Source organism: Dendropsophus ebraccatus, chromosome 1, assembly GCF_027789765.1.
Source record: "Dendropsophus ebraccatus isolate aDenEbr1 chromosome 1, aDenEbr1.pat, whole genome shotgun sequence".
NCBI classification, from domain to species: domain Eukaryota; kingdom Metazoa; phylum Chordata; class Amphibia; order Anura; family Hylidae; genus Dendropsophus; species Dendropsophus ebraccatus.
This window is the reverse complement of record NC_091454.1, coordinates 40,557,327-40,571,597: the sequence shown is the minus strand read 5'-3', so window position 1 is coordinate 40,571,597 and position 14,271 is coordinate 40,557,327. Positions and strand designations below refer to the sequence as shown.

At 43.8% G+C, this 14,271-nt stretch overlaps 1 protein-coding gene across 6 annotated transcripts in view; it reads left to right on the top strand.

Annotated features, from left to right (window-relative positions):
• LOC138773581 (uncharacterized) overlaps window positions 1-14,271 on the top strand; it is a 104,084-nt gene that overhangs the window by 73,330 nt on the left and 16,483 nt on the right. For 4 of the 6 annotated variants that reach the window (XM_069954124.1, XM_069954129.1, XM_069954125.1 and 1 more), the window contains 3 exons: window positions 842-885; window positions 3,600-3,636; window positions 4,908-4,948. In XM_069954124.1, the coding sequence (XP_069810225.1) occupies window positions 842-885; window positions 3,600-3,636; window positions 4,908-4,948 (122 nt within the window). The remainder of the gene's footprint in view (window positions 1-841; window positions 886-3,599; window positions 3,637-4,907; window positions 4,949-14,271) is intronic. The other 2 variants (XM_069954128.1, XM_069954126.1) reach the window with 1 other exon arrangement.

The window sequence follows — 14,271 nt, the reverse complement described above, 5'->3', positions numbered from 1 at the left end:
GCTGTTGGCAGCCCCCCTGCTCTTACCCGCTCCCTGCCAGCTTGTGTAATAGCGCCAGCAACAAGCGAGGAGCACAGAGCAAGCGAGCGCTGATCTGACAGGTTGGCACTCGCTTGCACCTGCTGATCGGCCCGTGTATTAGGGGCTTTAGTTTAAAGTGACTCTGTACCCACAATCTGACCCCCCCAAACCGCTTGTACCTACAGATAGTTGCTTTTAATCCAAGATCTGTCTTGGGGTCCGTTCAGCGGGTGATGCAGTTATTGTCCTAAAAAAAACAACTTTTAAACTTGCAAAGGGAGGGGTGGTACAAAGTTAGGACACAGATACTCTAAGCCCCGACCGTTGGGCACAGGGATGCAAGTTTAAAAGTTGTTTTTTTAGGACACTAACTGCATCACCTGCCGAAGCTCACCCCAGGACAGATCCTGGATTAAAAGCAGCTATCCGATGGTACAAGCGGTTTGGGGAGTCAGATTGTGGGTTCAAAGTCGCTTTAAGGTGGACAACCTCTTTAATCTTGGGATAACCCCTTAATAGCCTGAGCTAGATAGGCTTTCCTGATACCATAGCATTAGCAGAGTACGGGAAAAACTCTAACATCAAACAAAATATCACTTTCCTCTTGGATGTGATCAGCTAGTGGCATTCTGCAGGGAGCCATTAATACAGAATTACAGGTATTTGTAGGTGAAAGGGGACAAACACCTGGTGCTTTGCTTACTAAGTTGGGAATTTCAGGGGTCTAAATGTTGAAATAGTTAATTCTCTGAAAGGGAATGGATATGATAATATGGTAATAATACTGAATACACCTAATTCATATGCATTTTTATTCCAGGTCGACGTGAATGGAATTTCAAAATAAATACGTCTGAAGATGTGGTACTTATCTTTTTATTGTATATTTTTACATTTGTATTGATTTAGGTAAAAACTTACTGGCCAAAATAGGGCTGAAAATACTGTGTGTGATTCTAGACTTAGGCCCCCTTTACACATCCGGATTTCCGGACCCATAGACTTTAATTGGTCAGGGACACCCTTCCGGATTTTTCCCGGCACACCGCTGTATCTCCCCCCCCCCCCCCAGGGTGCGTTGCTGATGGGCATTGGCGCCCCCCCTGCCCGGACTGACATTGGCCCCGCTCACCTTCTGTGTCTGCCTCCCCCCGGACAGTCTCCCCCAGACAGCGCCCCCCCCCCCGGACAGCCTCCCCCAGACAGCGCCCCCCCCCGGACAGCCTCACCCTGCCTCGCAATCCTCCTCCTTCTCCCAATCTCACCTCCTGTTGTCGTCGCCGCTGCACCATCTGCCAGGCAACCCCCGGACGAAAGTGATCAGCAGACCAAGAACCAGGACAGGTGAGATAACCCCATTAGAACTTAAACTCCCATTATGCCCTGCTGACAGGTCATGATGGGAGTTGTACTTCTGCAGCCTGTGGCCATCCAGGTTGCAGAAGTACAACTCCCATCATGCCCTTCTGACAGGTCATGATGGGAGTTGTACTTCTGCAGCCTGTGACCATCCAGTTTGCAGAAATACATCTCCCATCATGTCCTATTTTTTTTTTCTCATCAGGAAATTCTGAAGGTTTTTCCTGATGTTTTCCTAAGGGAAAAACGGATTACTGTCAGGAAATCCTGATACTTTCCTGATGACATTTGGGGTCTCCTGATCAGGATTTCCTGACAGTAAAAACTGACACGGACGTGTGAATGGGGCCTTATGGTTGGATATTTGTATAACTTGATGGGTCTGCCATATAAGCTCTCTATTCTAATACATAGTATGAGAAGAACCATGTGCCGTAATGGGACATTTAAAAATACCTGATACCTGGGCCTCACCAGACAGACCAGGGGGAGGTCAGGTCCTTACCCCCTATGGTGGAAATCCATGCAAATGTTAAGGATATTGCTCAGTCTAAAATAGAAATTGTTGCAGACATAGAAAGAACGGACTCCAGAGCTGTACCTCACCAACAACTAGGGGGCACCTCGCTCTTGAGGCCTGGCTCACTGTTTGAGAAACACTGTCTTAAAGGAGAAGTCCCATGAAAGTTAAAAGAAAAAAATCAGAGGCAGGCAGAGGAGTGTGGGAATATAATAAAGAAGTATACCTGTCCATTCCTGTGCCCTTGCAGCACAGCCTTCCCAATATCTTCATGCTGCCAGCTTCCAGCACTTCCTGCTGCTAAAATGTCACACACCCGGCTGAGGGTTTGCTCCCTCCGCCAAACAGTGACTGGGGCGGGACACTGCTGCAGTTACTGAATGGCTAAGCGGCAAGCCTTCAGCCAGTCTGTGACGTTGCAGCAGGAGGAGTTGGGCCATGATGTACACGGAAACCAAAAATTACTTCCACCAGCTGCGCAGAAGAGGTGAGAGCAGCGCTATGAGGGCTCTGGGATAGGTAAGTTTACATTGTTTATCATGTTTCTGCACCCCCTCCTTTAAAGCAGTACTGTAATTTTAAAAAACCTTTCAAATGACATGTAGACTTGTCAAAAGTTTTGAATGGTCTGTGTTCTCAATGCTGAGACCCCTACCAATCTCTGTACATAGCCAGAAGAAGTGCGCAGCAATGTGCTTCACTCTGTGCTGAACATTGTATGTTAAATATATTGTAAAACTCAGTGTATCAGATAATTACATTACCCAAACCCAGGTCATGTGACCTTTCACAAGAGTAATTTCCAAACTTTCGGTGACGTTGTGTTATCTATCCCCCCTTGTTTGCCATCGCCTGGAATGTTATGTTAATCTTGCGCTGTTCTTACAGCAGGCAGGACTAGAAGGGTTGGGGACGGGTGGGGACTGGAGCAAACTCAAATGCCTTAGTGTGTGCTGTGTCCCTGCTCTGGTGATAAGCAGAGACAGCAGACGGCATCTCTGTCAGGAAACTGTCAGGGTTAGAGGATAGGCTGGGGGACGGGTGGAGCTATCCGGGAGGAGGAGACACTGTGGGTATAGGAAAGACTGGCTGTGACATGACACTTGGAGTGAAAATACTAACAGGAAGTGATGCAACCCAGATGGTTGGAGCATGTTTGTATGGTGGAATTAAAGGGGTACTCCAATGGGAAAAAAATCTTTCAAATCAACTGGTGTCCAAAAGTGACAGAGATATGTAATTTTACTTCTTTTAAAAAATTCTGTCTTGCAGTACTTATCGGCTGCTGTATGTCCTGCATGAAGTGGTGTACACTTTCCAGTCTGACACAGTGCTTTCTGCTGCCACCTCTGCCCTTGTGCGGAACTGTTTAGAGCAGTAGCAATTCCCTATAGAAAACCCTCTCCTGCTCTCCAGGTTGGAAAGAACAAACCACTTCCTGCAGGCCATACAGCAGCTAAGTACTTACTAATCTCGGGCACTTCCTGGCACCAGTTAATTTAAAAAAAAAATTAAAAATCTTTTGCTGGAGTACTCTTAAGCTATATACATCAGGGTAACAGGTAATACATACAGAGGATTCTTTCTGAACTTTGGGGGGTTAAAAAATACCTTTAAATGATCAAAATCTAATGAGTGTTCTTTCATACTACCTCATTCATTTCTTATTTTCTTATCCTAATATTGTGCTTTATTACAGAACTCCGACAGAGTTGTTAGTGCAGAGCACATCCAAGGTAATGACTATTTTACAGTTTATTTGTCCCATAAGACTTTTTAGAATGCACACATCTGCAAAACTCCGTCTGTGCATGGACGTTGTCCTGCGTAGTGGACCTTGGAGCTCCCAGCATCATGATTAATTATGATGTCGGGAGCTTCAATACTGTTTTAAAGTTTGCGCTAGTGTCTATCACATCCCATTGTACCCAAGGCTATAGCCTACATATAAGTATACGTGTTAGACTGGCTCTTCACTTGCTATAATTGTCTCTGTTTCTAGATAGAATGCCATTTGAAATTCTTATTAAACTTGATGATCCAGAATACAAATTTCATTCTATCCAGAAGAGTCATTTTTAGTTAGCAAAGACCCTGTATAATAAACTGATAAGTAACAGCACATACATGAGTGTAGATATATAGAAGGTCACTATGTGAGAAGCTGTTTGACCACAATAAAGCAAAAGCTGATTTACTGCAACAGCAGAGATCGTGTAGCCTGAAGACACTGACACAGAGCAATCGCTCTATTCGGCCTATTAATTGTTAAAATGGCGCAGTCAAAACTGTGGTATTCTAACACAGTAAATGCTAATTTTTTTGTTTCATTATATGTAAAAAGAAAACCACACACACAAATTGGGTATAGTTGTAATAGTACTGATCACAAAAATCAAGACAACAACTGCGACCACACCATGAACAACATAAAAAATTCCCCTAAGATGGTAAAAATAAAAATTATGGTTTTTGGAGGGCAAGCAAAAATCCCAAATTGGCATTTGTCCTTAACCCTTGGCCTAGACCTATTCTGTACGGACCCAGCATGGCTGCCGGTGGCTGAATGGCCCATGCTGTATCTGTACACCATTTAGTGGTACAGTGCTATGAAAGAGCTGAGCTTGCTTCATAGCAGATGAGGATCGGCGCTGCAGTCCATCACTAACCCGTCTGACGTTGTGAAAATGAAAAAATAAAATAAAAATAAAACATGTAAAAATAATTAAAGGAGAAGTCCGGCAAAATTTTTTATTAACGTATTGTATTACTACTTAAAAGTTATACAAATCCCCTATATACACTTATTACAGGAAATGCACACAGTGCCCTGTGTGCCTCAGTGCTATACCTCTTAGAAGGTGAGGAGGAAAAAAAACTAAAACACAAAAATGAAAATTTGCCTGGCCGTATAGGCTATTTTTAGCCTGGATCTGAAGGGGTTAAGGAATTTATATTTGCCCGTGCTTTTGGTCATGTTATTTTTTTTTCTGTTAATCTCTCTTAGAAACTGAAAACTTTGAGGAAACTAATTTGACAGAGTCTGAGGTAAATATTACTATATATTATATTGGGTGATTCTTATTAAAGTTCCACTCTGCATAGAGTACTAAGAATGCTATGGAGTATACTCACTAGAACATGTTTTGGTGGCTACAAATAAAAAAAAATCAATAAACTTCATGAACTAGTTTATACTATTTAGATTGTTTGCAGTAAAAAAAAAAAAAAAAAAAAAAAGGAATGAGCTATTTATTAGGTCACCAATCTTTCTGCAAAGTCAACCCTTAAACCTTTCACTGCCAAGCGTTTATGGGAATTTTGTACCTCCAGTAGCCAGAACAGTACAAATAACACTGAAATTACAAAACCAAAAAGAAAAAATTCGCACTAACCCCCCATACACACATTTTATGTACCGTATTTTCCGACCCCTGACTTTTAATAAGATTTTTAGGGGTTTGTCTTATATGCCGGAAAATGTTAACCCCTGCCTGACCGCAGCAGGGTTACAGCTAGCAAACCCTGCTGGGGTCAGGCAGGGGTTAACCGAACTTGAAGGGAAAGAAACGACAACTCACCTGTGACCCTTTCCCGGTAGGCATGTGTCTCCTGTCATGTTTCCGGTGCAGGCAGTGTTATGCAAAGACACTGCCTGCGCCAGGAACATGATGGGAGACGCGCAACTGCCGCTAACCGGTCACTGGTGAGTTGAATTGTTTTTTCATAGTGGTCGCTGCATACGGTTGGGATGCTGGCATTTTTGAGCTCCCCCACCGTATGCGGTGACCAAAGAGTCTAATGATTGGGAAATACCTATACCAGGATACATTTTGTACAGGAATGACAGAGCAGAGGGAACTGTTAGGGATAGTCTAAAATCGACAGTCATCCAAAATACATATAAAGAGCTGGAGACTCTCTGGGTTTGCATGCAGTCCAAAGAGGGATCTGTTTTTAGAATCGGTGTTATCTATAGGCCTCCGGGGCAAAGTAAGAACTATGATAGCATGCTGATGGATGAAATTATTAAAATGTCATTAAATTAAAGGGGGACATTGTAGTTATGGGTGACTTCAACATGCTAGATGTAGATTGGAATATCCCTTCTGCACTTACATGTAAAAGCAAGAATATAATAGGGACCCTTACAGGGGCATCTCTAAAACAGCTATTGAAGTCACCAGAGGAGAGAACATTCTAGATTTTTACTCGGGTTTCTGAAGTTAGAGTAGAAGAAAATGTAGGTTCCAGTGACCACCAGTGTCTATGGTTTGACGTACAAACTGACTGCATCCAATCCCATACTACAAGAGTACTGGATTTTAGGAAGAAAATGGGGGAGTATTTAGATAAAGAATTAAGAGGGTGGTATAAAACATCGGGAGCGAGCACTCAGTGGGCAGAATTAAAAAATGCCACATTAACCCCTTAAGGTCAAAGCCAATTTTCGTTTTTACGCTTTTGCTTTTTCCATTTTATGTTTAAAAGTCCATAGCGCTTGCATTTTTTCACCTAGAGACTTATATGAGCGCTTACTTTTTGCGAAACCAATTGTACTTTGTAATGACAGGCATTATTTTTCCATAAAATATGCTGCGAAACCGGAAAAAAATAATTTGCGCTGTCAAGTTGAAAAAAAAAAACGAATTTGTTTTGATTTCGGGGGGTTTTGCATTTACGCCGTTCGCCCTATGGTAAAACTGACTTGTTATGCATGTTCCTCAAGTTGTTACGATTACAATGATATGTAACATGTATAACTTTTATATTATGTGATGGCCTGTAAAAAATTCAAACCATTGTTAACAAATATATGTTCCTTAAAATCGCTCCATTCCCAGGCTTATAGCACTTTTATCCTTTGGTCTATGGGGCTGTGTCAGGTGTCATTTTTTGCGCCATGATGCGTTCTTTCTATTGGTACCTTGATTGCGCAAATACGACTTGTTGATCGCTTTTTATTACATTTGTTCTGGATTTGATGCAACCAAAAATGCGCAATTTTGCACTTTGGAATTTTTTTGCGCTGACGCAGTTTACCGTGCGAGATCAGGAATGTGATTAATAGTTCGGGCGATTACGTGCGCGGCGATACCAAATATGTTTATTTATTTATTTATTAATTTATATTTATAAAATGGGAAAAGGGGGGTGATTTGGACTTTTATTAGGGGAGGGGATTTTTCATTAATTAAAACACATTTTTACTTTTTTTTACATAAACTAGAAGCCCCCCTGGGGGACTTGTATATAGACAGCACTGATCTCTCATAGAGATCAATGCTGTGTACATACACAGCAAAGATCATTGTAATCGGTGATAGATTGCTGTGGCCTGCTGCAGGCCATAGCAATCTATTGCCGAGCCGGGATCAGCGTCATTCCGACGCTGAGACCCGGGTCGGCCAGAAGAACGGATCTCCCCCCCGCAATCGCATCGCGCGGGGGAGGGGGAGATCCGTGCCACTAGACACCAGGGTCGTGCAGTACAAAGCACTTCAATGCAGCTGTCAGGTTTGACAGCTGCATTGAAGTGCTTAATTAGCCGGCGCTGCAACGGGACCCGCGCCGGCTAATAGAGGCACTGCCCGGCTGCAGATTGCAGCCGGGATCGGTGCCGTTCAGAGCGGGGTCCTGGCGGGACCCCGCTCTGAACATCCCCCGCGGCACCATGACGTACCAGGTACGTCATGGGACGCTAAGGTTAAAGGCAACTAGACTACATGTGCGAGAAGTTAGCAAAAGTAAAAGGAAGAAGAATCCCTTATGGTTTACTAGAGAGGTTAAGGCCATTGTAAAGGGAATAAAGGCAGCGTATAGGAAGTATAAGAAGACTGGAAATGAAGCTGACAGAGAGGCGTATAAAAGTAAACAGAAGGAGGCAAAGCAGATTATAAATGCTGCTAAAGCCTCAAAAGAAGAAGAAATGACAAAATCTGTTACTGCGGGGAATAAAACCTTCACATATATAAGTGACAGGAAGAAGAAGAAGAATGGTTGCAGCATTACTAAAATAAGTAATGGGGAGAATAGGTTTATTGATGAGATAAGGCGGTCCCTGACTACTTAAATAGTTACTTCTGCTCAGTGTTTTCAGAAGGCGGCCTTCACAATCACAGGGTGGTTGGACACAGCATTGCCTCCAGTTATATGGGTTTAGCTCCAGTATTTTCAGAGGCTGAAGTTGCAGAGGAAGTTGCCCGTTTAAAGCTGAATAAGGTGATGGGTCCAGATGGCGTCCATCCCAGGGTTCTTAAAGAACTCGTATCTGTGATTGTTGCCCCCCTGACAGATCTGTATAACCAATCCCTACTAACAGGAGATGTCCCCGATGATTGGAGAACGGCCAATGTTATACCAATCCATAAGAAGGGGAGTAGAGAAGAGCCCAGTAACTACAGGCCAGTGAGTTTAACATCTGTAATAGTAAAAATGTTGGAAACTCTTCTAAAAAAGAAGATAATGCATCACCTAAGAATCAACAATTTGATGGATCCAAACCAGCATGGCTTTACTGAGGGCCGATCATGTCAGACTAATCTCATTGATTTCTTTGATTATGGCACAAAAGTGCTGGATGAAGGTGGTGCTGAGGATATCGCCTATCTGGACTTCAGCAAAGCCTTTGATACAGTTCCCCATAAAGAGCTGATAGAGAAGTTTAGAAAATTGGACTTAATCCCTGGATAGTTCAGTGGATTTGTGGTTGAGCTGAAGGATAACTATCAGAGGGTTGTTGTTAATAGTGTATATTCCGAGCAGAGACTGGTTACAAGTGGTGTGCCACAAGGGTCTGTTCTGGGTCCTATTCTTTTTAATATGTTTGTAAGTGACATAGGAGAAGGCTTGGTAGGTAAAGTTTGTCTGTTTGCTGACGACACAAAAGTGTGCAACAGGGTTGATATTCCTGGAGGTGTCAGTAATGTGGAAAATGATTTAGCTTTGCTAGATAAGTGGTCCAAACAGTAGAAATTGAAGTTCAAAGTTTCCAAATGTAAAATAATGGATTTAGGAGGGAGGAATCCTCTATCCGAGTATCACATCGGCAGTACTGTGTTGGGAGAAGACTTCAGAAGAGAAGGATTTAGGGGTAGCGATTTCTGACAGCCTTATAATGAGTCACCAGTGCAACCAGGCGGTGGGGAAAGCAAATCACATGCTGTGGTGTATAGCTAGAGGTATAACCAGTAGGAAGAGGGAGATTGTGATCCCCCTGTATAGAGCTCTGGTGAGGCCACATCTGGAATACTGTGTCCAGTTATGGAGACCTCATCTAAAAAAGGACATTGATAAAATAGAACGGGTCCAAAGATGGGCTACAAAAATGGTGGAGGGTGTGAGGCATAAACCATATCAGGAAAGACTTAAGGATTTGAATCTGTATAGTCTGGAGGAAAGAAGGGAAAGGGGGGACATGATTAAACCTTTAAGTATGTTAACCCCTTGCCGCATATGGACGTACCGGCACGTCCAAATCTGCAGCCCGTTCCTGCAAATGGACGTGCCGGTACATCCTCGAGATGACAGGGGCGCAGGAGCTGCACTCCTGTCATCCCCGGCGGATCCCGGCTGTCAATGATAGCCGGGACCCCGCCGCAACTGTCGAGATCCGTGCCGTGCCCGGATCCCGGCTAGTTAACCCCTTAGTGACCGCCGATACGGCAGTCACTAATGGGCCGGCGCTGCACTGCCTTTCATCTCCCCCCACCGTGAATCCACGGTGGGGGGAGATAAAATAAAACAATCAGACCCCAGATCAGCCCCCCTAGTAGGCTGGTCACTGACCCGCTCCCTCCCCCGGCCCGCCATCGCTGTGAGCACCGGAGGTAGCGGAGAGCATCGGGCAGTGATCGGGGACCCCCCTGTAGGGTCCCGGAACAGGCGATCGGCGGTATATACTATATACCGCTTATCGCTTGTGCCATGTGCCGCCGGCACTTTTTATCCCGTCACCATAAATGATTGCTGACAGGGGATAAAAAGTGTTAGTCTCTGTCCCCCAAGTCGCCCCCCACCCCCCCAGTCACCCTTCGTCCTCCAGTCACCCTTCCCCATATACTTACCTGATCCTGGAGCTCCTTCCTCCTCAGTGTCCAGGCTGCTTCTGAAGTGTGCATGCGCTCCAGAAGCAGCCAACTCTGAGAATTTAAAGTGACAGAGACCAATTTGGTCTCTGTCACTGAACTATGATTACTGTGATAGAAAATATCACAGTAATCATAGTAATACAGTGAAAATAAATGTGTAAAGTACAAAAATTGAAAAACACACACTTTTTATTATAGTAATAATTACAGTTTACTCCCAAATAACCCCTAACCCCCCTAGATTGCCCGTAACCACCGCACCTTGCCCGTAACCACCGCACCTTGCCCGTAACCACCGCACCTTGCCCGTAACCACCGCACGCCGCCTCTGACCACCGCACGCCGCCTCTGACCACCACAAATTGCCAATGACCCCCTCCAGATTACCTATAAGCACTTCAGTTTATCCGTAACCACCCCACGTTGACTGTAACCACCCCACGTTGCCTATAACCACCCCAGGTTGCCGTAACCACCGCAGGTCGCCCATGACTACCCCATGTTGACCATATCCACCCCAGATTATCCGTAACCACCCCTGGTTGTCCGTATACACTCCAGATTACCCGTAACCACCCCAGGTTGTCGGTATCCACCCCAGATTACCCGTAACCACCCCAGGTTGCCCGTAACCAACTCCAGATTACCCGGAACCACCCCAGACTCTCCGTACCCACCCCACATTACTTGTAATCTAATTTTTTATTGTATTTTAGTAACTGCGCTTTTCTAATAACTGTTACTAGCTGCGGTTTTGCTCCAGCAAATTGGCACTCCTTCCCTTCTGAGCCCTGCTGTGTGCCCATACAGTGGTTTATGCCCATATATGGGGTACCGTTGTACTCAGGAGAACCTGTGTTACAGATTTTGGGGTACATTTTTTTTTTCTCCTGTTCCTTGTGAAATTTAGAAATTTCAAACTAAACCAACATGTTATTGGAAAAAATTAAGTTTTTCATTTTTACTGGCCAATTTTGAATACTTTCCTCTAATACCTGTGGTGTCAAAATGCTCACCACACCCCAAAATGTATTCTTTGAGGGGTGCACTTTCCAAAATGGGGTGACTTTTGGGGGGGTTCTATTCTGCTGACACTACAGAGGAGCTGCAAACGCACCTGGTGCTCAGAAAGTTCTTCAGATAAATCATGCACTGAAAATGCTAATTGGCGCCCCCTCCTTCTGAGCCCTCCTGTGTGCCCATACAGTTGTTTATACCCACATATGGGGTACCGTTCTACTCAGGAGAACCTGCGTTACAGATTTTGGGATTAATTTTCTCTCCTGTTCCTCGTGAAATTGAGAAACTTCAAACTTAAGGAACATACACTCACCGGCCACTTTATTAGGTACACCATGCTAGTAACGGGTTGGACCCCCTTTTGCCTTCAGAACTGCCTCAATACTTCGTGGCATAGATTCAACAAGGTGCTGGAAGCATTCCTCAGAGATTTTGGTCCATATTGACATGATGGCATCACAAAGTTGCCGCAGATTTGTCGGCTGCACATCCATGATCCGAATCTCCCGTTCCACCACATCCCAAAGATGCTCTATTGGATTGAGATCTGGTGACTGTGGAGGCCATTTGAGTACAGTGAACTCATTGTTATGTTCAAGAAACCAGTCTGAGATTATGCTAGCTTTATGACATGGCGCATTATCCTGTTGAAAGTAGCCATCAGATGTTGGGTACATTGTGGTCATAAAGGGATGAACATGGTCAGCAACAATACTCAGGTAGGCTGTGGCGTTGCAACGATGCTCAATTGGTACCAAGGGGCCCAAAGAGTGCCAAGAAAATATTCCCGACACCATGACACCACCACCACCAGCCTGAACCGTTGATACAAGGCAGGATGGATCCATGCTTTCATGTTGTTGACGCCAAATTCTGACCCTACCATCCGAATGTCACAGCAGAAATCGAGACTCATCAGAGCAGGCAACGTTTTTCCAATCTTCTACTGTCCAATTTCGATGAGCTTGTGCAAATTGTAGCCTCAGTTTCCTGTTCGTAGCTGAAAGGAGTGGCACCCGGTGTGGTCTTCTGCTGCTGTAGCCCATCTGCTTCAAAGTTCGACGTACTGTGCGTTCAGAGATGCTCTTCTGCCTACCTTGGTTGTAACGGTTGGCTATTTGAGTCACTGTTGCCTTTCTATCAGCTCGAACCAGTCTGCCCATTCTCCTCTGACCTCTGGCATCAACAAGGCATTTCCGCCCACAGAACTGCCGCTCACTGGATGTTTTTTCTTTTTCGGACGATTCTCTGTAAACCCTAGAGATGGTTGTGCGTATTATTGAAGAAATTCGAGTTTTCATTTTTACTGGCCAATTTTGAATACTTTCCTCTAATACCTGTGGGGCCAAAATGCTCACCACACCCCAAGATGTATTCTTTGAGGGGTGCATTTTCCAAAATGGGGTGACTTTTGGGGGGGTTCTATTCTGCTGACACTACAGAGGCGCTGCAAACGCACCTGGTGCTCAGAAAATTCTTCAGATAAATCATGCGCTGAAAATGCTAATTGGCGCTCCTTCCCTTCTGAGCCCTCCTGTGTGCCCATACAGTGGTTTATGCCCACATATGGGGTACCGTTCTACTCAGGAGAACCTGCGTTACAGATTTTGGGGTGAATTTTCTCTCCTGATCCTCGTGAAATTGAGAAACTTCAAACTAAAGGAACATATTATTGGAAAAATTCGAGTTTTTCATTTTTACTGTCTACTTTTGAATACTTTCCTTCAATACCCGTGGGGTCAAAATGCTCACCACACCCCAAAATGAATTCTTTGAGGGGGGCACTTTCCAAAATGGGGTGACTTATGGCGAGATTTTACTCCGCTGGCACTACAGGGGCACTGCAAACGCACCTGGCGCTCAGAAACCTCTACAGCAAAATCTGCATTGAAAAAGCTAATTGGCGCTCCTTTCCTTCTGAGGCCCCCTGTGTGCCCATGCAGTGGTTTATGCCCACATTTGGGGTACCATTCTACTCAGGAGAACCTGCGTTACAGAATGTGGGGTGAATTTTCTCTCCTGTTTCTCGTTAAATTGAGAAATTTCAAACTAAAGGAATATATTATTGGAAAAATTCGAGTTTTTCAATTTTAATGTCTACTTTTAAATACTTTCCTCTAATACCTGTGGGGTCAAAATGCTCACTACACCCCAAAATTAATTCTTTGAGGGGTGTACTTTCCAAAATGGGGTGACTTATTGTGGTTTCTCTCTGCTGACACTACAGGGGCTCTGCAAACGCACCTGGCGCTCAGAAACTTTATCAGCAAAATCTGCATTGAAAAAGCTAATTGGCTCTCCTTCCCTTCTGACCCCCCCTGTGTGCCCAAACAGTGGTTTACACCCACATATGGGGTACCGTTGTACTCAAGAGAACCTGTGTTACAAACTTTGGGGTGCTTTTTCTCTCATGTTCCTTTTGAAAATGAGAAACTTTAATCTAATCTGAATTATTGGAAAATTTTAATTTTCCATTTTTTTACAGCCTAATGGTGAATACTTTCCTCCAGCCCCTGTAGGGTTAAAATTCTCATTATACCCCTAGATTAATTCTTTAAGGTGTCTAGTTTCCAAAATGGGGTCACTTATGGGGGTTTTCAGTATACAAACCTTTCTAAATCAACTTAAAAAAAGAACTGGTCCCTAAAAAAAATCAGTTTTGGAATCTTTCACGGAAATGTGATAATTTGCTGATAAATTTCTAAGCCCTGTAACACCCTAAAAAAGTAAAATGTTTATGAAATTATGCCAGAATAAAGAGGACATATTGATAATAAGTAACTTAGTAACTAATTTATGTGATACGACTTTCTTTTTTTAGAAGCAGAGAATATGAAAGTTCATAAAATGCTAATTTTTTAAATTTTTCATGTTATTTTGATGTTTTTTCACAAAAAACACACAAAGTAGCGACCACATTTTGCCACTAATATAAAGTGCCATATGTGACGAAAAAAACTATCTCAGAATCGCTAGTATACGTTAAAGCATCATTGAGCTATAAGCGCATAAAGTGAGACAGGTCAGATTTTGAAAAATGAACCTGGTCATTAAGGCCCAAATAGGCTTAGTCTTGAAGGGGTTAAAGGACTAAATAAGGTTCAAGAGGGGAGTGTTTTTAGTAAACAAAACTGAGCTCAAGAACAAGAGGACACAGTGAGCGGTTAGTTGGGGGAAAGATCAGAAGCAATGTGAGAAAAAAATATTTTACTGAAAGAGTAGTAGATACCGGGAACAAACTTCCAGCAGAGGTGGTTGGTA